At 42.4% G+C, this 26,159-nt stretch overlaps 1 protein-coding gene across 1 annotated transcript in view; it reads left to right on the forward strand.

Annotated features, from left to right (window-relative positions):
• The window catches only part of TRIM71 (tripartite motif containing 71), a 56,043-nt gene extending 30,969 nt beyond the window's left edge, over positions 1–25,074 (forward strand). The window contains exons 2-4 of the mRNA XM_031590269.2: positions 8,046–8,213; positions 15,063–15,197; positions 17,360–25,074. Of these exons, the coding sequence (XP_031446129.2) occupies positions 8,046–8,213; positions 15,063–15,197; positions 17,360–18,811 (1,755 nt within the window). The 3' untranslated portion in view covers positions 18,812–25,074. The remainder of the gene's footprint in view (positions 1–8,045; positions 8,214–15,062; positions 15,198–17,359) is intronic.
• Positions 25,075–26,159: the final 1,085 nt, after the last annotated feature.

Raw genomic sequence — 26,159 nt, forward strand, 5'->3', positions numbered from 1 at the left:
AATTCACCAAAGAAGTTTCTTAGGGAGCAGTGGTTTGACTACAGGCTTGCTCTATAAGAAAAGTGAACCTACAAAAGACCTGTTTGTGCTGGCATCAGGAAACTGCTCTGGCAAGCTGCACAGTCCGTCAGCTTAAGGTATGTTCCACAACTGGCTTGTCTTCTGCATAAGGACTGGCTCTCTTGAAGGAGAGCTGGGAACTTTGGAATAGTAGAATTCCCATTTTCCCCCTCACACCCATCAAATCAATGTTTTGTAGCTGTTTGTTTGCAAGTGGTGTAATAGCAGCCTTGCTGTCAGACTTGTGCGAATGTCAACAGTTGCCAAGGGCCAGAATGGAGGCAAGGCTGTTGGAACAGGACAAAGCTAAGGAATACATACGGCTGTTGAGATGAGGCCTGTACATGTTAGTTGCAGGTGAGGGAGTGTACTTCAAGCATACCTTGACATCTATTCTTCTTGGAAGAGAATTTGAGAAGCTGTAAAGTTGAACTGTGCATGAAAGGAAAAAGTGTGTTAAAGTAGTTTGTAGGAATATTTAAAATTGTTGATCTTCTCTAAAACAAACAGACATAAAAACTCCATATGTGATAGCATAACAATAGTTATCACTCCTTTACAGAATCACTGAAACTGTGGGCAAGCTTTGTCTGGGCACCCAAGCATTTTAGAGAGCTGAAGAGTCAGGGAAGCTCAGTGATTGACCTGCAGGGACTTATGATAGTGGCTCGGACAAAACTTGGCTTGAAAGTGGAACTGGGTCCTGACCCACTCCAGTATCTGCTTCCACAGCAGGCTATTAACTTGCTTTCTTGAACTGTTGAATATTTAGATCCGCCCACTGTCCCCTTTGCCAAGACCACCCTGCTGCTACTCGTGTCATGCAGATTTGGCATACAAGCTGCATTTAAACAGCTAATGAGTTGCATGCTGAAGCACAGGCTGGTCTCCCTATTGAAAGCTCTAAAAGACCTGACTTATCACTGGCTGCATAATCTACTAGCTACTGATACTATTGCATCTGCCCATAGACTGGCTCCTTTACTTGCCTTTGTGCCGAAGCAGATGCTTTGACTTTTTAAGATAAAAGAGAGATTTTCTTAGCCCAAATAATTTTTATGGAAGAAAATCCCGAAATGTAGACTTACAGATATTCCACTGTGAAAATTATACCTGTACCTCATCAGTATTAACATTAGAAGAATATTTAGCCTTACTTATTTAGGGGAAAAAAAAAAAAAAAAAAAGAAATCAGTTTATAAGGTGGATATGAAATGTTTTATCAATAACCAGTCTGTCAATAACCCAAGGCAGTAGAATGGATCAGTGGGCCCAGTTAACTTGCGCCCAAGAGCTTTAAGAAAGCTGGCTGAGTTGTTAACCTTAAAATTCCAGATAAGTGGTAAAATGCTTTCTCTATATTTGGATCAGATGAACAGTACATTGCAGCTGGTGGAGGTGCTGCTGGGATGCTCGGCACACTGCAGTTTCAGGGCTCTGGTGGGTTGCTGTAACCAGCAGCTAGTCATCAAATGGAGCTCTGGTTGTAAGACTGCAATCCAAAACAGATAAAGTTTTGTAGTATACTAAAGCCAGCAAATCTTTAAATTAGCTTTGACATTGATGTGACTACATCTCTCTTAGCCACATTTTGCAAACTTTTTTCACCGAGGATGTGGCCTTCAAAGTGGATCTTGCTTGTCACAGAACTAGCAAATACTGCTTTCCTCCCCTGAAAGAATCTAGGTGGCCTTTGCTTCACTACCGCCTAATGCCCAATGGGTTTTGTGACCTTGATTAATGGAACTACCCATCTTCCAAAAAGTTTTTGCTTTTTAATCGAGGTAGTTCGACTGACCAGCATTGTCACATCACCGTTATCTAAAATATATGACTTCATGTCCCAACAGCAGGCCTGGAGAAGGCAAAAACTCATGAACTGTGAAAGCAGCATGTTCATCCATTTTAAAAGCCTGTTCTAACAGTTTTAATTCTGGTTGATAGCGTCCCTTTGGTTACAACTTGAGATGAACGCTACCTAACCAGATTTAAGATGCAGATTTTCAGCTGTGAGGCTGGTTAAATATGGAACTGAACTGTGTGGCTTAGCTCTATAGCTCAGCTGATATTTTAAGTAAGTCAGATAATAATCATAACCAAGGTTGGAAAAGACCTCCAAGAGGCCTGGTCCAACTGTCAACCTACCATCAATCTTGCCTTCTAAATGATGTCCTTCAGTACAACACCTAAACATTTCTTGCACACGTCCAGGGATGGTAACTCAACCACCTCCCTGGGCAGCCTGTTTCAGCATCTGACCACTCATAATGTTTTCTGATATCCAGCTGGACCTCCCCTAGCTCTACTTGACAATCTTCCAGCCACACTCTGTGTCATCAGCTGTGGGTTCTTAACGCCCCTTCCCTTGTGCTGTTCAGGGTCAGCTGATGGAATAAAGTACTTTCTAATTTTTTCCCTGTTGTTTGTAAAGATCCCCAGGTATCTTAACTGAGATGGAAGGGGAAGCAAAGGAAAAGGACACAGGAGGTACAGGACTTCCTTTTGCAGTGGTGCCAGCCACCAGGTCTGTTTAGTTGTAGGTTGAAATCATATCCATGAGCTGAGTTTTCACTGGGAGAGTGCTAGTTAGGTAGGGACTCGCTTCCTCCTTATGCATTGGGTCAGGAGAGCTGCATATTTGTTCATTAGCTGGTACTCACAAAAGTTTTTAAAGCACCTCTAAAAGTTGATGTCCCAGATATAATGGAGACATTAAATGTGTATCACATAGCTTACTTGTATCTGCAGTACTTGTATGTGGTATTTAAGTTTTAAGAATTATCCGGAAAAGTTAAGGAATTTAAAAGTGTTTTTCTGATCATGGTGTGAAATAAGTTAGTAATCGTGAGGTAATTTTCACAGGTTGCCATTAAAATGGGAACTAAAGACCAGGATCTTGCAAAGTAAAAGCAATCAAAAAAGAGTCCAACCAACCTACCAAACTAACAAAGAAACAAACAAAAATAAATAACAAAAAACCTCACACCCTCTTCTGTTTAAACTCCAAAACAATTAACTGCATCAGACTCTGACCCAATTGTCCATCGTGATTGCACTTATATGCTGTTTAAAATATATTGCTGCTTGAAAGATGCAGGGAAGCAGCTTTCTTTCCCCCAGATCTTCTGAAAAAACAACAAAAACCAAAGCCAGTGCTGGAAGAGAAGGGCTGACATTCATTGGAAAATGAGTTTCTGCTAAATTCATAATGCCCCGAGCCTCACACACTGCCTAACAAAGCCACCGGTGTTTGAGTTGCTGACAAGGGAATTAAATAATAAAGCACCTTTAGTAATGGAAAATTTCAGACTGACACAGCGCGTGTGATTTTTCTGTCATAAACTCAAAATAAGTTAACGCACAAATGCCAGACGGAGATCTTTCCAAAGGGGAAACCAAGAGGCTACAGTTAGTTTGTAAGAGTTTGTTGTTGTTTAAGGTTACAGGGCAGCGCTCAGGGCATCAGACTTCATCTGTATTTTAAAATGTGGCCTTACACGTTGCTGCCTTGTACAATTGCTTAACGCTGCAGGCATAAATACAGTTTTGTCAAGACACTGAAACGTCGTGACAGAAAGCAAAATGCTGGAACAGATTTCACGTGCTTTATTGACAATTTGCACGTACGTGCTCTTCAGTGTGCTCTGAAGTGAGAGGAATCAAGTGTTCGTGAGCCGGGAGAGGCAGGTTAAGGATAAACCCCCTCAACTGCTGGTTTTGCTGAATTTTCTTCTGTCGTGGTGCCTACTGCATTCCATTGCTTTTGTCTGCCCTCGGTATTTGGGAAATTTTGGTGAGGGCTGGAAGGTGGGGGGGTGGGGGGAGAGGACGCTGGAAGCTGGTCAGCGAGGAGAGGAGCACTGGTGTGGGAATTGTGGAGTGGGGTCAGGGTTTAACTTCAGCGGCCATTCATCAGATGATGATTGATTGCTGTGCAGTCCCGGGGGACGTTTAACAACATCTCCGCCCATCCCCCTGCCCCCTTTGAAAGCAGATGGACCAAAAAATGGGGAGAGCGACACCCAGGAATTCCTGCTGTTGTAAAATGTTTTTACGGTGCACTGTACAGCCTTTCCTGAAGCAATCACATTTATGGCCTTGCTGTTGTATTTCTTGGGCTGCTGTGGCTGTAAAAGATGAATAGCCCTGTAATATGGTTCACTGATTCTGTTTAAATTGAAGTAGGCTCCCTTTATTGTTTTGTGTCTAAAATTGTATGCCACCAATTCAGGAAATATTTCCTGTTTGGGAAATAATCAACCCATAGCTGATTTATTTTAAAATAAATCACTTTTAACTATCTCTGAAACTGTTCTGCTCTCGCTTCTGACTTTTATCTCTTCATTTGATTTTGATGGAAACTCTGAGATACTATTTAATGTAACAGAATGGTTATTTTAAAAATCCCCCCCCAACTCACTTAGAAATCTTTTCTTAGTGGGAACAATTTTACCAAAAGAAATGTTGAAAAGGCTTGAAAGCTCAAAAGTTTTCTTTTTTTTTCTCTTAAAACAATCTTTTTTTCTGTATCTGTATATTACTAAAAGAAAAAAAAAAAGATAAAACCTTGCAAAATTCTTTGAAATATATCTATTCCTGGTTTCTTCTCATTTCTGTTTCCTTCCTATCAGAACGCTTGCATGAGGTAAAAACAAAGTCTTTGGAGGTTTGATTCAAAATGCTGCTGGAAAATAGTGAAATTACCAGGACAATAGCTAAATTAGTTGGTGGGTCCTTTTACTTAGCATTGTCTCTCCCTCTTCAGGAGGAGGGAGCAGTTTTAAGACCTTTTATTTTTCCTTGAAATTGGTTTGTTAGGCTGTGCACCATAAGCCTGGCCTTTCCAGAGGACTTAGCCTTGCTCTTTCCTTCCACTCCCCCCCTCCCACCATGGCTCAAGACTAGGCTTGTTGTTCTTAAGGCAGCGATACGGGCATAGAAGGAGCAGTATGTTGCTGTATTAACGGCACAACTGAAATTCAGGGTGGCCTTTCCTTGTTGCTAAGATTAGCAGAAGGGGGAGGCCCTGCCAGCTTTTAGGTGCACTGCAGATGCATCACATCCGAATAGAGAGCAGACTCTTACGTTGTGCAAGAAAGTAAGAAATCTATGTATTGTTAGCATGAGATTTTTTTTGGAGTGAGCTGCTTGGTCATTTTTGTTGTCAGTGTGTCAGTGGTGGTCGATTGGTTGTTTCTTCTCTTCTCCCCTTCTATGTAGCAGGCATGGAAACTTCACCTAACAGTACCTGACCTTTGAGGCCATGACCTAGGGACTGGGATGTGAAAAGGCTGGAGCATAATAAATGGCCAGCTGTGGATACAAGCGCAGAGAAGCTCCCATCTCTGTCAGTGTGACTGGCACAGATCTCCCCTACCCCTGCACAGCTGGGTACTTCCCAGTTCTAACCCTGGGAGAGCGGCCTGCTGTGGGCCCCACTGCTTGGTAGAGCCAGTGTACATCCTGGGGGGTGCTCCTGTTTTTCTTTTCTCAATTAGTCAGCATGCCCAGAAGGGAGTTTCTAGGCGGTTCCTCGTTCATCTAGAAGCTGGCTGACTCTCTCAGTTTACTTTTGGCGACCAGCTCCCTTCCCTACTGAGTGCAGTAATGATACTATGCATTTGTGTTTTCCTTTGTGTGTATTTAAGATAACTTTTAAACAGCAGTATAATGATGGAGATCAGTCCACCGCTGCTTATTCCCCTTCTCTTTGCCCAAGCCTGTTAACTCTTTTGCTCTCAAATTTAAATTAGGTGATTTTCACAGTCTTCTAAGAAATGACTGGGAGACTTTATCGATGTCTTTGTAGCATTTACCCAAAATACTTTCCAGCCACATCCTACATAATCTGAAATGAAATTATGGCTCTTGTCTCCCTCCATTCTAAATTGAGGAGCGGTATTTTCCACCACATTTTGTTGCATGGCAAGAGGCAGCCAAACAGCTTCAATTTAGTTTCTCCTTGGCTCGGGCAGCCAGATGACTCTTGCCAGTGGATGCCGTCACCTCGCAGCAGGAGTGGTAACAGGGTAACAGGGCAGATGTGTGGCATTCAGCTTTTGCTTCTGAAGTTGGCTACTTTGGAGGACTAACAGCAGATATAACTTGCTTCTAGACTTCTGTTCATATGGTCACCATTTTCCTTTCAGCTGCTGTGCTTGATTGAGTCCCTAAATCCCTCCTGTACGTTTTTGAAGTATATCGGATTCGTATGACTTAACTTGATACTCTCCCTTGGTTTTCATTTTCTCTCAACTTCTCAGTTGCTTATGTGGAGTCATTCAGCAACATGTAATAAACATTCCCTGTAATTTCAAGAGCAAAATTACAGAACTGCATGAGCAAGTGTACATTGCCTACAGATTTAGACAACCGCAGTGTAAAGATGAGGAACATTCAAGTTGAGGGAGGTGATGTATATTGAAAAAAGCATTTCGGAAAGACAGCATCTACATCCTTAAAGAAGACTGAGGATCTGAGGATACTGCTTGAGGGGTTAGAATTGGAACAGACGCAAAATAACCTTTTCCATTTCCCTACAGCAAAACCTAACTGTGAAGAAAATTTAACATGCACAAACACACATATTCCTTTGAGAAATTAATCCATACGCCACTTCAGCTGTTGCGCTTACAGGAGAGCTTAAAATAGCACTTCATGCAATGCAGGAAATCTGAGGGAATCACCTGTCCTCCCTCTCCCCTGTTCTTTTGCAGGAGAAGGGAAATGGGGATGCCATGCACCATATCATAATATATATACATATTTAGCTGGAGTCAGGACTGGTTGGGTGACAGCTGTGAGGAGACAGGCATATCAAATACTTGTCCAGCCTTTGTTCTGCTCTTGCTGCTTTCTCTGAGGTAGAATTTAAATAGCTGGTGATGGAAAAATTATTTGTACTCCACAATGGCAGACAGAGTTTTGTGGTGGTTTTCTGCCTCTTCCGTGGTAAGCTAGATTTTTCTAACACTGCTCTAAAAAAATAGTGTACGTTGCTAGGAGTGAGACTGAATGTGGAGTTTTTTGTTTAGCGGTTTTGTACTCCTTTGCTTGCATCTTTGAAAACAAAACAGCTGATCTGTTTTCTTCTAAGAAAGCACAAATGTATGGAAAATACTATTTTTGTGTGCTGCTTCCCTCTACTGGATGGAATGGAAACGGTTGTGGCTGATGAATGGATCCAGCTTTCTAGGCTGATGCCGTGTGTAAGACTTCCATTGTGAGTTGGAAATACTTTTTAAGTGCTTTGTGAATAGAATGGGCTTGGTTGTTACCCAGAGTTCTCTGTAAAACTGAAACACTGGTGGAGATGCTACTGTCTTGTCTTGCTCTTCATATCAAGTATCTCAGTATCTCCAGATATTACCAGAATAGAAACACTGTGGCAGAGCAAAGGGTTTTTTTTTTTTTTTTTTTTTTGCTTTGCTGTTGGGAGTTGACAGAAAGGAGTTCTGCCCAGTGCTGTGCTGCCCTGAGTAAACATGGAGGGTTTACGTGTCTTGAGGAAACAGGATGGTTCTCAGCATGCATAATGGTTTTCTATTCTTGGGGGATGGGGATGCTCCTGTTCTCCAGCACAGTCACTATGAAACGACCCACTTCAGAGAATGTAGTCTGGTGAATGCAGGAAAAGTCTTCATCTGAAATTTAGCATAGATGACATCTCCAATCCGTAAGTGTTGGCAGATGGCTTCCGTTCTTAAGAGGAGCTGATGTGGACATTCTTCCTAGTATTGTATTTCAAAGAAAACAATGACACTTCCATCCAACATTTAGAATACAATTTGAAGCTTACTAAGAAAGAGGGTTTGCTTTTCCTCTGAGGAGAAACTATTGTGAAGTCTTTGCCCATGGGTACTGCCTCCAGCCTCCTCCTTTTCTTGTTATCTGTTGTTTGTTTTTGTTGTTGTTTTGCCAACCTTGCATTTCTTTTTCCCTCTTCAGTTCTTCGTCAGATGGTGATACAGGTTTTTCTCTTCCAGGTACTGCATTTCTACTGTGATACCTGCTCTGTCCCCATATGTCGCGAATGCACCATGGGGCGACATGTGGGTCACAGCTTTATCTACCTCCAAGATGCCCTCCAGGACTCCAGGACTCTTACCATCCAGCTCCTGGCAGATGCTCAGCAGGGACGACAGGCTATTCAGGTAAGATACTCCCAACTTAAGTATTTAATTTTTTTTTCTATCCCTCACAGCTTGTCTGGTACAGGGCAGGGTGTGAGGCAAAAAGCTCTCTGCTGCTTCTGTCAGCTTTCTCACCCCTTCTGTTCTCCCAGATCTGACAGAAGTGGCTGTATAGCTGAAAACGAAGTGCTGTTATGAATTTTGCATTCCTGTAGCATAGTCCTGTCATGTAAATGGTAATATATATGAAGCTATGTCCAAATGCACTTGAATATGAGGCATTTTGAGCAAAGTTCTGATCTTGTATAGCAGTGCCAAGCATGTTTCTGTTTTTACAGCTGAGACTTCTATTCTAAGATGTCTCTTATCTCTGTACAGCATCTACACTTATAACTACCTACAGGTCTGGTGTCTTCAGTGTTGCCACTGCATGTAAAATGCTAATTATCTGTTTGGATTGGTGTGGAACTTCAATCTGCCTATGTAAGGGATCAGAGTTACCTCCATGCAGGGATTACTCTGCCTACACAGGTGCACACACAGCTGCGTATTGCATCCTACCTCAGCTACTTTGCAGTGCACATATAAATACTTAGTGAGGTCTGGAAGGAAGGTAACACAGTGCTTCAACCAGTAGAAGGAAAATCTGCATGGGAAATGAATTTGCAAGTATATGTTGGTAGTTAGTTAACTTATGTGTTAACTTGAGTAGTATCTAGTAGTAACCATTATGGTGTTAGCAGTAGTTTTCCTTTAATAAAGAACCTTCGGACAGGGAAGGCATAGTACGAAGCTTCTTTGCACTACAACTGTCTAGTTTTGTCAGCCTCAAATGCTTTGAGCTGGATGGTCAACACTTCTATGTTAGATTTAACCAACAAGACTTTATTTTTTTTGGTTAAACACTGGCAGAAGTAAGCTTTCTGAATTAGATGTGCTTTTCTCTTAAATGTGTGCTACATAAGAGCTGTCTCCTCATCATTGCTTATTTTAATAGATGACTATTTTGAGTTGGATCTTTTAAATTTTCTTGTTAAATCTGTTAAATCCCATCCTCTGAAGGAGTGGTCACAGTCAACAGCAGTATCTGCTAGTTGTTTTCCTGCAGTGCTAAAGAATTTCTTTGTATTCTAGGCATGTTTCAAAGTGTAGAGTGTGCCTCAGAGGCTGGTTGTTTTGGAGGATCCCTCTCTGTGATGTGACAACTTTGTGAGAATAAATGACAGTTATAACCCTTTTTTTAGGTGAGCTTGTTCAGTCTGAAAGGAGCAGCTAATTTTACCCCTTCTTAGTCTTTGCACCTGTGGAAGGAAAAAAGTATTGTGATGTTATAGATATCAACTGTTTTAGATACCTCCCTTTGGCTTATGATGTTGTTACATATGTCAGAACGTTAAGCACCAAAGTTTTGGAGCTGAATGGCCATTTTAAAACCTCATGTTAACCCCAAACCCTGCAAAACTTAGCTTCCCAGGTTTGTTCTAAATAAAATTATAAGGCTCTTCAGCAGTATCAGAACCATTCAGAAACATTTAACATGTCCCAAGAATGAGCAAGAATGAAGGGATTATTCTAGTCTAGAGAACCTCAGTAGTGCAGTGTTTTGAATTTCTCTAGGCTGCCCTAGACAAGGGCTTGTTTGTTAGTAATTAAATTATTGCTTTTGGCCTTTAGGGCTCTTAATAATTTAACTGGTATGGACGAATCATCTAAATAGTGACTGTCTCTTGGAGTAGAAACCAAAAGAATAGTGTTGAGTATCACTCTGCTAGTACTGCATGCATGCTTTCATGCCTGTTTGCTCCTGGGTTTACTTTGTTCTTTTATCTTTCCTGTTCTCTGGCTTTTCTTTTGGAGGCTCCTGCTCTTGTGATGAGTTGACTACTGATGGATAGGTAAAAGGTGGGTGGCCTGGCATTGCTTATATAACTTAAGCAAATAACTCTTGAATTTAGTTCGTCCAGTTTTGCCCTGGTCCAGCTACTACCCACCCACTTTAAGAGAAAGTGCAGTAGGGCAGTTAGTGAGAAAAAATCTGTAAAATGAATGAGGCTGTTTAAGAACTGACTTTCATCAAGGCCTTTTGATCTAGACCGCTCTACAGAAAAGAACTGGTGAGCAAGCTGGTCTATGATGAAGCTCAGGAGTTAGTAATCTGTGTTTGCATATGTGGAGATGGAGAATTCTGCAGCTCAGGGCAGCTACTGCCTCAATGTCATCAGCAACAGCTAGAAAAAATGCAGGTTTTAAAACTGAGGCACTTGAGTCGAAGGTTGATGCAGTGAACCTGCTACACAAGGGAATTTTTGTATAGAAGAGCTTGTGTTGGGACAACATGGCTGTAAAGCTGCGTGTTTATCCCAGAGAGGAGACAGCACGTCAGCATGCATTTGGGACAAACTCTGAGGAAACTAGACTAAAATTGAAGAAATTGACTTGAATACTTTCTTTAAAGCTTGGTAGCAGTCTAGAAAATCAAATTCCAATACAAGCTGCAATATGAGGAACATAGACTTGAGCTCTAAGGAGATGATTGAAAAGTAGTATGGTGCAGTAACACCTCTCCATGCAACTGATTCATACTGCTGTATTAGTAACCTTCTTAGAATAGGCTAGGAAAGAGATACCCCTGACATGAAAATTTGGGAATGAATGCTCAGAGTGAAGGAAAGAGGTGGGTTCTGAAGGGCCTTGCAGGAGAGAGGAAATCAAGCCATAAGTCATCTGGCTGGAGAACATCTGGTTAACCAAAGTTGAAGGCTTATAGGAATAAATGTTTATTTAAACTCTTCCTGTGGCTTTGGAAGAAGGATTGTTTTTCAGGCTATGACGATTGCCATACGTTAAGGTACATTTCAATTTCAGGAGTGACAGACCAGATGAGGCTTCAGTGACTCAAGATGCTGAAAAGTAAAAACCTCACTCCTCAAAGGATTTGGAACTCCTCTAAAACAAGTAGTAAGCCTGGCAACATGGGGCTTGTTGGTCAATCTTCTTGATTCTACAGCAATGGAAAGCTTCTGTTCACCAGTGCTGCTCTGGTCTTGGCCTGAAACATGCATTTCTAAGCCCATCCCTAATGTAAGAACTTGCATTTGTGTAATGGAGTGGTGAACTGATCCAGCTAAAGAGAGCCTCTCAGTGGAATTGCTTTTTTGGCCGAGTTGACTCCCTAGGCTGGCTCATTGCAATCTTAAAGGGACTGATCGTGCCCAGGAATGGAACAGAAACACCCCATTTTATTGCTTGTAGGACCTCTCTCTGAGCAGACTTAATCTCATTAGAAAGCTATCCTCTTTGCTCAGATACTTTTCTCACATTTTCGGTGGCTTGAAGTGATTCACACAAGGATCTGAAAGCTGAAGTTAATGAGGTGGAGTGAGACAGAAGTGTTCCCTTTTGATACTGACAGCTTGTACTGCTGGCTTGTTTGTACCTCAGGAAAGTACACACTTAGCTGTCTTCTTTTAAAATTTTTTCCAAGGAGTGGGCCACAAACTGAACGTAAATCTGTTATGATGAAAGATAGATGGCTTCTTCAAAATGTCATGTTCTTAAAATACATCTATACATGTGTAATTGTATATATGTATGTATGTGTATGTAATCTAATGCACTTGCATAACAGTAAAGCAATGAGTGCTTCCTCCCATTTGAGGTTAATTTGCAGGTGAAAGTGTTAAAGTACAATTTGATTTGTGTAGGTCAGTTGTCTTTTTTAATAAAACTCTTTTGATCTGAGCCTATATCTGCGTGGGGTATTTGGCAGTGCTTTACTTGAAATGTGGAAGCTTGCAGTGGGGTTTGGTCATTAGCTGAATATGGAAGAAGAGACTTACCTTCCAGCATCGAAGGCTCAAACTTCACCAGTAAGGAGGGCCATCCGTTAAGGCAGTGCCTCTTTTCTCATAGAAATTGTGAGGGGAGTTGGTATGATGCAGATGAGGTGGACCTTGAACACCCTTCTTGCTAGAAAGGGAGGGAGGTAGCTAAGCAATTTTTCTGCAGCAAAGTAAATGTTCAGTTGTCTTGAGCCTATATGCCCTTCAGTGGGAGCTTTCCTGTGGGTACTTCTTTCTTCAGGTATTTCTGCTTTGTGCCTTGCTTTCATGAATTCCTCAGTTTAATATACGAGCAGATAGTTATCAGGGAAGATGCATTTTTACACGTGACACTGTCCACACTACTGCTTTACCTTAAATTTTATGCAAAAAGTGCCGTTCTGCAGCACATGAGAAAGTGATTTTGTTTGTCTGACATGAGCTAATCTGTCCTGTAGGTCTCCCTGTATCAAAGCACTTTTAAATTCTTTAACCACTAGAGGTGAGAATATTTTCGTTTGTTTCCAGTTTGAATTCTGACCATTTAAATTGACCTAGCTACTGTGATCTGTGCTGTGGCCACACCAATATTGCAATTAAGCTGGTTAGTCCTAATATTCATACTGTAACTATACTTTGTGTAAGGTTTGCAGTTAATTTTTATAGTAGAGGAACAGTAGGAAGCTTTTATGATGCAGAAAACTGGCTGTCGTGGCTGAGTTGTTTTACCTTGCACTGAAGCAATAATTGGAAGAATCTTGAGAAACCAGCCCTCTATCGTTTATTATCCTTATAATCAAGGAACCAAAAGCAAAAATGCTTATGGGCAGAACACCTTTCAGAAGGTGATGGAAGAGGGCTAACCTGAGATGCAGAAAGTTCATTCATTAGCTCATTTAATTTGCTTCTAAAGTCTGGAGAGGGTTTGCCAGAGAATATGCTTCTCAAAGGTTTTTCCCCCGCCCCTCCAGATATCCTTTATCCAGAAGGATAAACTTGCTCTTAAATTCCTTAGTGTTTAAGGTTTAAATCTTCCATACAGAAGTAGGGAGGTATGTATTTAAGGTTCTTTATCCATTATCTGTGGAAGGACCTTTTTTTAAGCAGTTAGATAAGCTTAATGTTGATGCTCTGTGATACACATTTAGTTAAACAGCCTTCACTTTCATGGTGATTCCACACAGGGCTGTGTTGTACAGCAGTGTTCAGATAAATAATTCTAACATTCTGCCTCTGCATTTGGATTAGCAGGCTCTTCTCTTTGAGACTTAAGTTGGCCTTTTTCATTAACTTTGCTGTGTGGATGTAATTTGGTGTATTTGTTTAATTTGGGTAGCAATCTGCAGAAACCACACAACGATACCAGCACCTCTACAGTGGCTCCATATTTGTAGTCTCTTTCTCCTTGAGTGTTGCACTCTTCTGACCATAGCTTTCATTTAAAAAAAACTGGCACTAGTGAAAACAAGTAGTGTTACATCTAGGAAAGTACACTTAAATATTTCATAGGCGAATTATAATTAAGCCAAGATGAAAGTATTAAGGTTTTTTGTTAAGTCAGTGTTCAAGTTCTTGATGTCCATTAGAAGATGGGACATCTGGAAAACTGATGAAAATTGAAATTGACAAGTCCTGCTTTGGATCTCTCGCAAACCTAGTCAGCCTAGGTATCCAGAAACAAAACTTAGATTTTAGACTTCTTTGCCACTTCTGGCTCTTACAGTCAGCTCCTCGTTACTTTGTGTTACAGCATCAGTTGCTGTGTCAGAACCACTGTAGCAAGATAACTACTGTGAGTTTCTTGCAGAAACAGGAAGCAACTACAAGAAAGCTTGCAGAGGTGTCCTGAAGGACACGAGGAGTCCAGTACAACTTCACTCTTCACTTTTTACTCAGAAGTGGGTGAAGCTTATAAAATGCATGACTCAGTAGGGGTAACTACCTTGAGGCTTCAGCAAACTCTTTAGGTCTGTATAAAATGCCCAAATTAAACAAGACTTGCTCGTTTAATAATCCTCGTTAAATACTTTGCAGTCTGAGAGTACAGATAATGTTGCATGCTGTTGTTCTCTTCTGCTGATGTGTTTGTGTTTGTATGTTGCTTTTTTGAGTAGATCTATAGAGAAGAACAGGGTGTTCTGAAATAGGCTGGTAACTGTAGCTAGTGACAGATGTCTGCTGGACTGAATTGCATTCCATCATGAAAACATGCTTGTTTGCCACACGGAAGCTTGATTTGCAAGGTTTGCATTTGTTGTGGCTCTCGAACACATCAAGTGCACACACTGTCATTACTTAAATTTTACTGTGGTGGAGTATTGGTTACAGTCCTGAAGTTGGCAGGATACACTGCAAAGTCCTTTCTCCATTTTTGGCAACACAAGGCTCTGGTGAAATGCACAATAGAATGGAGAGTATTAGTCTTCTGGTTCCTGGATGGCCACATGAGTGCGTCGGTGCAAGCTGCGAATAGACAACTGCACCTGCCAACAGCAGGAGCCACAGTAGTTGTTACTGGATTGGTAATGGATAACAGAATCAGATGATTTCTTGAACACAGCTCTTGTCTCCACTTTCCCAAGCACGTTATCTAGCTAGCCATTTCATTCACAAACACCGGAATGATGGAGCTGGAATGAGAGTGTTGAACGGTGCCTTTTTTAAAAAGGATTAGTGGTGGAAAAAATTGTGTAGTGCTTGACCAGAAAAAGGAATGCTGCTTCTCAACATTGTTCCTAACAAACTGGCTTCTCAGAGGACAACCTCTATACAGGAAATGCCTGCTGAACAACAGCAGATTTATTGTGGCAGAGCAGTAACTGGAAAGTACAGGAGATTTTCATGCTCCCAGAAGTTGTCCTTTAAACTCCTGTATACTGGTGCATGGTACAATGAAGTCACAAGGTCTGTGCAGTAGATTTGTTTATATATATATATATATAATCAAGCAATATTCGGGCTCTGTTGTATGAAATGGGTGAATGTAGTTAAATGTAAGTAAACTCTTACAGATTTGGTTGAGCCCTAAGCGTATTATTTTTCTCTCCAGTTGAGTATTGAACAGGCCCAGGCTGTGGCAGAGCAAGTTGAGATGAAAGCGAAGGTGGTACAGTCTGAAGTCAAAGCAGTGACTACTAGACATAAGAAAGCCTTGGAAGAGCGAGAGTGCGAGCTGCTCTGGAAGGTATGTACCTAACACTTGTGCTTTGTACATTTGATATTGGAAACACTCTTTAACTTGTACACTAAGCAGAAACACTACCATTTATGGTGAACTCATTGTTTTCTAGGGAGCAGGTTGCTGTGTTCTGCCTCTGATTGGTTTTGAGGGATTTCTTAGCCCTATTCTTAGCCCTATGAAAAAGCTTTTTTTTTTTTTTTGGTAGGAAGTGCTGTGTCCTTAGGCGAGCTCAGCCACACAAGTAAGGTGGGCACTCCCCCTGCTGGCTCAGCAGCAGTGCATCACATCTCAAGTACTGAGGTGCATGATGTCAAGAGATAGTGCCATCCTGATACAAATTACTTCTCTCTTGCCTCTTATCCTGTTGAAATGGTAATTTGCCGGTGTATGTGTTGCCAGCAAAATGACCATTATATTGGTAAAGTTATTTAATGGAAGTACACTAGCTAAGTGAGATTAATCCTCTTAAGGAGAGGTTTGTATTTATGTTGTTTTCTTAGTAGTGACATTTTTACAAAAATCAACTTTGTAGTTTCTGTACTTCTAAGGCTGCTTTTCTGAGGTACTCGCACTGAGGGAAATGAGTTCACTTTCCACTCTAGGCCTTGCCTAAGTAGCTCAACAACCTTTTCTTTTGAAGTATCATATATAGTACAGGAGAAGTAAGAGCTATTCCTAAGTTGTTTGTATCTTAAGAGGTTGAATACATGAACTTTAAAGGAACGCTTGAGAACAAGTTCTCTTTGGCTTATGAAACATTTTAAGAAGGAAAAGTAGTGCTTGTTAGCACATGCTGTGGAGGTGTGAGAAATCATTCTAACAAAACTAAGGCAATTGAATATATATTAAGACAGTGTGTGAAGAGTACTAGTGTATTATTTTGGGTAACAAAGCTAACTAACATCCAGAAAGTACCTGTGATTGGTAATCTTTTGGAAACAGGTGGTCTTACCAGGCTATTGAAAAAAGCATCTCTAATTTTTAGAAGCAGCCTTGTTTAAAAAAAAATTTTTTTTAAATGACATTCTTATACATCTGTTATCTAGTCAGTGTTTAACAAAGGTCTCTTCAGACAATGAGTTGTCCCTCAATGAAGTACACTAGTGATGTTGTTCTGCAGCCAAGCAAGTATTCAGTCATGACAAAATATGTTTTTCCAACAGTAAAACAATTACGTTTCATTAATTCTGCAAGCTAAGTGTATTTGCCAGAAGATCCAGAGTGGTTTTTCACAAGTAAAGACAAACACAGTCATGTCAACACAAACAAATGCAAAACAAACAAAACCTGAAAGCAAACAAACAAAACCAACCAACCGTTTTTGCTTGATCTACAATTGCCCAGGAAGGGACTGGCAGCTGCCATCTGTGTCCTTTGAAGTAGCATTATATGGCATCCTATTTTAAAGCAGTAGTTCAGTGTGGCTGCTGGTACTCGTAGGAAAATATTAAAGCAATTGGACCCTAAAAATTCCAGATGTCTGGTATTATCCAGTCACATGGAAGCAGTTTGGACAGGCAAGTGAGTGAGGAGAGCCCATATCCATTAGCTGATGCCAACTCTTAGGAGGCTCAGAGTTATGTGATAACAGCCTGCCTTCTGAAATTGGTCTCAGTTCTCTTTTTAGAGCAGCCTTGGCTGGGAGCTCGCAGTTACCTCTTTCCTCTGCAGAGTCATTAAATAAGATGTACCTTCTGACGATCTGTAAAGTACTCTGCAACTAGAAGGAAGAACAGATTTTAAGGAAGATAGTCATTATTAGCTACTGAAGAAGTAAATCTTCTTTTCAAATGGAATACTGATTCAGCAGTTCCATGGAGCATGAATGTGTGATTTTTAACTGAAGGACTGGAGAAAATAATCATCTGAATTTGGATAGATAACTGCTTTTCCTTGTTTCTGCTCCCCTGCATCAGGGTTTCTAAAGATGTGTCTGACAGTTCTTGGTCTTATCATGTCTTGTGTCAGCATGCTGCAACAAATATATGACCGCTTATGTAGAAGTGATGTTGGGATGTGTTTTGATGTTAAGTGGTAACTGTTGGTGATTGGTGGATGGTTGGACTGGATGATCTTGTAGGTCTTTTCCAACCATGGTAACTGTGATTCTAAGGGTTGTTTTTTCTGACGAATGCCTTTTTCCCCTACCTCGTATCCTCTCCCAGGTGGAAAAGATTCGTCAAGTCAAGGCTAAGTCGCTCTACTTGCAAGTTGAAAAGTTACGTCAGAACCTAAATAAGCTGGACAACACAATTAGTGCTGTTCAGCAGGTCCTGGAGGAAGGTCGTACCATAGATATTCTTCTGGCCCGGGACCGCATGCTGGCTCAGGTGCAGGAGCTCAAGAATGTGAGAGGCCTTCTGCAGCCACAGGAGGATGACAGGATCATGTTCACACCCCCTGACCAGGCTTTGTATATGGCCATTAAATCAATGGGCTTTGTTAGTAGTGGGGCTTTCGCTCCTCTGACCAAAGCCACTGGGGAAGGCCTCAAGCGTGCACTGCAGGGCAAAGTAGCCTCTTTCACAGTTATAGGCTACGACCACGATGGTGAGCCTCGCCTTTCAGGAGGTGACATGATCTCTGCAGTGGTAATGGGCCCAGATGGAAATCTGTTCGGGGCAGATGTCAGTGATCAGCAGAACGGAACCTACCTGGTCAGCTACCGTCCGCAACTAGAGGGAGAGCATCTGGTGTCCGTGATGATGTGCAACCAACACATTGAGAACAGCCCCTTCAAAGTTGTGGTGAAATCTGGGCGCAGCTACATAGGTATCGGGCTGCCTGGGCTCTCGTTTGGCAGTGAAGGAGACAGCGATGGGAAACTCTGCCGCCCCTGGGGGGTTAGCGTAGATAAAGAAGGCTACATCATCGTGGCTGACCGCAGCAATAACCGTATCCAGGTGTTCAAACCATGTGGGACTTTCCATCACAAGTTTGGCACGCTAGGTTCCCGGCCCGGCCAGTTCGATCGTCCCGCCGGTGTGGCCTGTGACGTCTCACGCCGGATCGTCGTGGCTGACAAGGACAATCATCGCATCCAGATTTTCACGTTTGAGGGGCAGTTCATTCTGAAGTTCGGGGAGAAAGGAACAAAGAATGGGCAATTCAATTACCCGTGGGACGTGGCCGTCAACGCAGAGGGCAAAATCCTGGTCTCCGACACAAGGAACCATCGCGTCCAGTTGTTCGGGCCCGATGGTGTGTTTCTTAATAAGTATGGCTTTGAAGGGGCACTCTGGAAGCACTTTGATTCCCCCAGAGGTGTGACTTTCAATCACGAGGGCCACTTGGTAGTGACAGACTTCAACAACCATCGCCTTCTGGTCATCCATGCAGATTGCCAGTCAGCACGCTTCCTGGGCTCGGAGGGGAGTGGGAACGGGCAGTTCCTGCGCCCGCAGGGAGTGGCGGTGGATCAAGAGGGGCGCATCATTGTGGCCGACTCCAGGAACCACCGGGTGCAGATATTCGAGTCCAATGGTAGCTTTTTATGCAAGTTCGGCACTCAGGGAAGCGGCTTTGGTCAGATGGACCGTCCTTCAGGTATAGCTGTCACCCCTGATGGCATGATTGTTGTGGTCGACTTTGGAAACAATCGAATTCTCGTCTTCTAATCTGCGTTTGAATTTGGAAGAAACTGTCTCAGGGAAATTCTTCTAAGAGAAAATGAAAAAAATACAACGTTGATTCAAACCTACCTCATCTTTAATTTTTTTACAGATGAATGTACTTATCTTTTCTGCAGGGAGTGAGCCTGTAAAGTTAAATTCTATCTACCTCATTGTCCTCCCTTCCCTCCCCGGTTTCTCTCCCCTCTCCCCATCCCAACACACTCACAGTTCAGAAAATTTTACCTCTCCCCTGATGGGGTTTCATGCACAAACATGTGTTGCTGTGCACATTAGGTGGTTTGTGTGGTGAATTCTGTAGGCTAAGCCAAAACGGCTCTATATCACTTTTTTTAATGGAGAAAATGATAGTAGATATTTGTAGAGAACTTGTGTTCCTGACCATACTGCATTTCTGTGGGTGGGGACATGGGAGGGGGGATATTTTTTTTTTTTTTGAATTGCTGCTGCAGCAGAGAACTTTTTCCTGTTCTCCTTTTTATACCTCAGTGTGTTTGATTTACTGGTGAGCACAGCGTTTTGTTCCCAGAAGACTTTTGAACGTTTTGTGGAAGTGAGTGGGATTCACTCGCCAGGAAGAGTGAGTTTGCATCTTTTTGGCATTTCTGTGTATTTTTTTCTGAAACACAGTAATCCAACAGCACAAAGAAAAGCTGATGAAAATGCACAATTATTTTTGAGTTGAAACCAAATTGTTCATTTTAGTGGCTTAGTACAGTTGTCGTAAAGTTTAAACAAAAAAGCAATGCTTTCTTTAGTGTAAGGTCTTGAGGTTTGTTGTTGTTTTTTTTTTTAATCCTTTCACCTGAAAGCTAAATTAGTTAAAAAAAAAAAAAAAGTTTCTTTTATCAGTATGTGAGCCTAATCTGGGTAACAGAGGCTACAGGGGGCATTGAGACAAGGAAAAATCAACCCTTGGTTTATGTTTGTGTGAAATGGCGAGGTTTTTTTCTTTCTCCCCATAGAGAGTCTTTAAGAAAAACAAAAAGTTCAGTGGATTTGTTAGAACAGAAGTGGTACCTTTTTCCAAAATTAAGAAATAAGCACAGCTTTGGAGATTCAGGGTGAGTTTTGGAGAATTTAAGTCTCTTGTGTTTAGAGGATTGCAATAACTTTATCCGCGATAAATGCGACTTTTTTTTTCATCTTCTGGCTTCCCCAAAGTGCTGGACTGGAGAAGTCCAGAAGCTCTGCTTCAGTTGTTAGGGTGGGGTGAGCCTGTGGCTCCGTGTAATTCTTGCTACAGATGAAAGTGAAAAGCTACGAGTTCCAGCCTAAGGCAAACTGCATCAAGATGAAATTTTGCTTTTTTTTTTTTTTTTTTTTCTTCCCAGGGCAGTACCAAAGAATTCTGTGTAAAATAACTGAATGTGATCCTTACAAGCTTGGAGGCAGGGGGAAAAGAGCCCTTTTAGGGATATAAAAATTGCTTTTTTTGAGAAGCAGAAACTTTCTGGGAGAATAGAGACCTTTCTAACATACTGAGGACTTTGAGTCCCTCGGAGGATTTAGTCTTATTCTTTTTTGTTCCAGTTTCCATTTGGCTGTTAGTGCAGATATGGTTTCTAGAATTGTTGCTTTACCCTCTGGATAAGGCATTTAGTGGCAATGGTTAAAGTTGGGAAAGGGGCTTTTTTGTCACTCATTGATGGAAGGATTATCCAGTCTTTGCCTTGGAAATGCTTTGGGATCTAGATTACTGCTTGCAAGAGAAGATCTCTGATACATAAGCATGGTCACTATCAAAGTCTGAAGGGCCTTAACCATCCTTGGAGGAAAGGGTTCATCCTGCTGCCAGCTGCCATGCGCAAAAGTGTCCTGAGATTGAAAAGTTCTTTACAGATTTGTGAGAAATCACTAGGTGCACTTTCCTTATTGCTGCTTTTCCCCTCCAAGGAGTGTTTGACTTTCTGGGTTTTGTAGAAATCCTGATGCATTGCGTACAGACGTCCTTCACTTAAAGGAGGCTTAAACTAAAATGACCAGAAGGAAACAGACCAATTCAGTGAGATGGCAAAACCTCTTTTAAAAGAAGGGTAAGGAAAAACACCTAAATTAAATGAAGTAACTGCTGCCTTTCAGCCAAAGCCTCGAGGAAGCAAACTCTTCAAAGCAGTGCGTTTCAGCTGGGCTTAATCTTAGGATAGCATGGTTTAAAAATAGTCTTCAAAAGGATAATCTTTTATACAGATGTCTGTCATTAAACTTGTGTGGCCACTCAACATATGGGTATGAGAGAAACCTAATTTACCTTCAGCTTCAAGTTCTACTTGTGTCCATGCCTCCCTCCTTGGGGGTGGCCAACATTTGTGGCAGATGGCCGTTTGTTTTGCATTATTCAGTCCGAGAATTATATGAAGTCTGGGCTGTGAAAATGAATACCCTGCAACATCTAGATACCAAAGAAAATTGGTTTAAAAAGCTTTAATATTTAGTTTGCAGTGTTCTTGCGTTTATCCTGTCACGTCTTAATGAAAATGCCAGGTCTGTTAATATCTTGACCTGACTGGCTGTCAGTGATTAGAACATTCTAGAAATGCTCTTGTGCTTTAATACTTGTTGGGTTCCCCCCTTCTCTGGGACTGGGAGAAGGGAATTGTTTTCCAGGCATTAAGAAAAAAAGCAAAAAAGGCTGTGTGTGTGTTCACCCTTGTGATGAACAGAGAAACATCCTTGCCTCTCTCCAGCCTGCACTGTGCAGAAGGCGACGTAGAAGTTGCCCTCTGCTCTTTTGTGTGGAGCCATTGCACAGACCACCAGTCCAGCTCCCTCAGGAAGAAGAGCGACTTCAACTTCTTAAGTTGCTGTCTGCTTAATCAGTGGGTTTGCTTACAAACAAAACCATTAGGCCTCACATGTCGGGGAGCTTTTTTGTTTTAAAAACGCTACTGTTTAGCTACCCAGAATAATTCCAGATCTTTGTCATAGTGCTAAGCACGCTCGGTCTCATTGAAAAGCAGTAGTGTAGCTTGTAAAATGGAGTGTTTTATATGCAATGAAAATAAGCAACAGTAATATACAAGTTCAGTGCTAACAGCGGATGCCCCATAGGAGCTTTTAAAAAGTAATATATAATTAATTAACGAGACTCAAACCTTGCTTTTTTTTTCCGTGAGTGCTCTTGGGCTGTGCGTGTTCTAAGATTGATGCCCCAGTATCATAGCATACATGGTGGAAGTGTATGGGGAGAAAAAAAGAAAGCAAGGCTTTGATGCTGCATTGCAAACCAAACAAGCCGAAGTGTTCAGAGTAATCTTCTGAACCAGTGGAGGTGGCGTGGAGGAGGCCGAGGTGAGCTCGTGCCTTTCTCTTAGCTCTAGCATTGGCGAATGAGAGATGTGGGTAACAGACCTGTTGACTAGAACTCCCAAAGGAATTCCACCTTGCCAGGTTAAACCGGTGGCTCTCAGTAAACGTGCTTGACAATGTTATCAGCAGTCAGTATGGCTGCTCCAGGGTCAGCCTGTGAAGCAATCTTGTTCCTTCGCCGTTAAGCAGGATCTTCAGCGCCAAGCTGGAGCAGATACAATACTTGATAATGCAGGTCCTTCGGATAACTCACTCCTTTTGTTTAGTACCTTTTAAATAGCTTAAAGGAAGCCTGTAACTATAAAGAAAGCGAGCAAAGGAGGACAATGCCTGAAAAACTGATGTGTACTGGGGCCAGACATAACTAGGGTGAGGGAAGGAAGAGCAAGGCGCTTGGGTGTAGTGTTCCCTGGGAATTGCAGGAAAATGGGCCCGGTCTGTTCTGTTACAGCGAAACCAAAATCTTTTCTGAAGAGTGCAGGTTGATAGCCTTATCAGGCCATATCTTTGATCATAAAATTTGCTTTATTTCCGGTTTAAAAGAAATTGTGCCAAAGTGGTTTTTTTTTGTTTGTTTTAGTTTTTGTTTTTTTGTTTTTGTTTTTTTGTTTTTGTTTTTTTTTGTTTTTTTGTTTTGTTTTTTAAGGAGTGTAAGCCAAACGGTGCCAAAAGGTAAGAGGTATTTAAAAATAGAGATATTTAGACACAGTTTGGAACTGTATAAAAATGAACACTGGTACTTGTGTTAGACAAATATTGTACCTTTTGGTCTTCAAGTTCTTGGGAGTTTGAAACCCAGTCCGATGTGGTACAAAATGCACAACGAGAGATGCCACTATCTTTTTCTTGAAGTTCTACCTCACTTTGCAGAAGTTAATCATCTACCTCAGTTTAGCATCAGACAGGTTTGAGAAGTAGCTGAGAAATCGGCCTTGGCAAAGGATTCATCCTGCCTTTTGGACAGGCATTTAATCGAAACAGATAGTGCATACAATATGAAGACTTCTTGCTTCTGGTGGCGTTTTTCTACCCGCCCGTGGAAATAATAAGCTGCCCTTGCTAGAGAATCTGTAAATGAAACCAAAGGTTCGTGTATTCTGGCAAACAGGACTGAGATACCTGAAACACTTGAGTTTGTTCCGTTTTCACTACTAAGTACGGAGATGTAGACTTTGTTCAGTATTATGACACTACTGGCTGACATACTCCTTGTCCATTTGCAGTGTTCTTACGTCTTTAAGACCTTTAGGTCTTCTCTCTACAAGAGAAAACTCTTATGCACATCTCCAAGTTGTCCCGTTCCTGTTTGGAAAGACTGATGTTACAATTACTGCAAACGCAATGCTATACCAAATGCTTGAAGGGAATATGATATTGATTTGTGTTAGACTTGGTGATTATAGTAGTAGCTTTTTTGACACAATGGGATTTTTTCCACCATGACAAAGCAACCAAGTTCCTATTCCTGGAGGGCGATTTAAGTTCAGATATTGTCAGGAGAGGCAGTTGAAAACCAGAATGTTGGGTTTTTACACAACTTTAATAGTGACATGCAGCATTCCCCTTGCTTTACCTGTGGAGTGAAGTTGCAGAAGCACATTTTCAGATCACTGTATTGGAAGATCTCTTTTCTTCCCCCGCTCGCATGTGGGGTTGATGGAAGCGGGTACAGAAACTCCCTAATATTGATGAGCTGTGTTGGGTTTGGTAAATGTTATGGTGGAAAACGTACATTGATGTCTCTAAGTGATCTTACGGGTTGACAAGCCAGAGTGGCATCTTTTCCATCATTGTTTAACCAATAATGGTTCTAAAAATGCTTTGTGTACCTGCATGGTCTTAGACCTTCTATTAATGATTGTATCAACTTACAAACTCAGGTCGATAATTTTTTAAGCTCTTTTCATAGAGCCTTTCTGACTGAATGTTAAGTGTCTGTGTAGTGCCGTAGTTGAGTAACTTCCTTTTGAGCTACCAGACTAGATTAAAAAAAGAGTCCTTTTATAGGTTTGTAGAGTCCTTTTCAGACAACGTAGTAGTTTTTCCTTCCGAGGGAGAGATGTCTGTTTCTGGGTTTTGTTTTTAGTTTCTTTTCTAAAACGACTGAAAAGCTTTTTACCTAGGTTGTAAGGTGTGGTTAGTCAGCGGCGTTGGTGGGGGGTTCTTACTGTATGTGAGCTGTCGTGCTGCGCATCACCTGTCACGTGCCGCCTGCCTCAGTCGGGTAGAAATGGGACGCCCGCTACAAGATGGTCGCTCACTTCAGGCTCGTGTGTGACAAATCACGTTTTCTCTCCTCCTTTAATTGACTGCAGAGTTCGGCCCCATCTTAGAAAAGTTCATTACCGGTGTGTAACATGTTGCCTCGATGCAGGCTTGGATCAAGATCCGGAATGGTTTTGTCAGCCCTTGGATGTCGGGCATCTTGAGACAATTGGGTTTGTAGTTTCCTGTTCTGCTGCAGTTGTTTTCCTTCTACTTTAGTGATTAATCATGCTTCTCTCCTCATAATAATACCAATGTCTCAGCAGGACAGACAGTGCTCGGCTTTTAATGAGCTGCTCAGAGCTTTTATATCTAATGGATAATGAAACAGGCTGTGACAAGAACCTCTGTGCTCCAAACAGGGCATCGCATTTCTGCTTGGACAAAAGGCGACGTTTGAGATGTGGGGTGTTGAGTACTGCGGGAAGGAAAGCGTGACAGGTTATGTGCAAACTTTTACGTAGGATAAGTGAGCAAACCGTTAGAACTTTTTGTGTTAATGGAGGCTTCTGAATGTATCTCTGTGGTCCATAGGGAAGGCTGAAGGATGTAGCAAGGAGATGATGTATCAGCTACTGGCAGCCTTAAAACAAAGTCAGTGTCTCTCTGGACTTTAAAATGTTCCTATGCAGTTTATTTTATTTTTGTTTAATCAAATAAATGTGAGGAGTTGTTTTTTTTTTTTTTTTTTTTTCATGGCAAATCCGTGTGTGTGTTTTTCTGTATTAATCAGTAAAAACTTCTCTTCTGTCAGGATGCAAAAGGGGGAACAAAAAAAAATTAAGCCCTCTCCTGGCTGCGAGCCTGACTGTCTGCAGCTGGTGATGCTGCTGTGATACTACTGAGATACTATTGAAAACCTGAACTTGAAGACACAGCTCTGCAAGGGGAGGAGGAATGCGAGGTGCTACGGAGAGGCGTAAGTCACGATGAAGTGTCCTCCTCCTGCGGTGGTGACAGGAGCCCGTTTGGGCCGTGCTGGGCGCAGTCTCTTGGCTCGGGCCGCTCTTCACGTCCAACCCGGCGCTGCCCCTCGGCTGGGAGCCGCCCCCGGCCCTGACCCCTCGCGGTGCGGAGGCCTCGGCACGGCAGCAGCGTCCCGCGGCCGCTCCGGGCGGCGCAGCCCCGAGGGCGGAGGCGCTGCCGTTGTCCCGCAGCGCGGCTGAACGGCGCTGCGATGAGAGCTCCGTGCGGGCAGGGGGGCGCGGGCTGCACCCCCAGCCGGGGCAGCGCTGCGTGCCTGCGGGCGTCGCGCTGCGGTTTTGCATGTGAATGCGCCGCATTCCTTGGGGGGCTGGGAAGGGCCGGGAAGAATCCTCTCCATTCAGGACGTGGGACCACACAGCAAGCGGCTCGGACCTTTTTGTACTGAGTCGGTCAATCTACTTTGACACGAACCATGCATCGGCACTGGGGCTCCCTTCTTTATAGAAAGGTGATACTGATACTCCCGGACTGCTCCTCCCTGCCTGGGGACAGTGTCGGTGCCACTCCTACACCAACTGACAGGAACGTGACATACCCGTTGATCCAGCACTCTGAGAGCCGCAGGAAGACTCAGGGCTGCCCTTTCCCCAAAGTGAGAGGCTGTGCCAAAGCGTGCTACTGCGCTGCTTCAGCCTTTATCCCACATGAAGGGAGAGATGCATGGTAGCCACACTGCCCCTTGTTTAACAGACTTACACAGTGCCAGTTCTAGCAGCTGTGGTTTTTTTCCCATTCAACATCGTGGGGGCAAACGTGGGACACTCAGTACCCA

This window comes from Phasianus colchicus, chromosome 6, assembly GCF_987193195.1.
Source record: "Phasianus colchicus chromosome 6, bPhaCol1.hap1.1, whole genome shotgun sequence".
NCBI lineage: Eukaryota > Metazoa > Chordata > Aves > Galliformes > Phasianidae > Phasianus > Phasianus colchicus.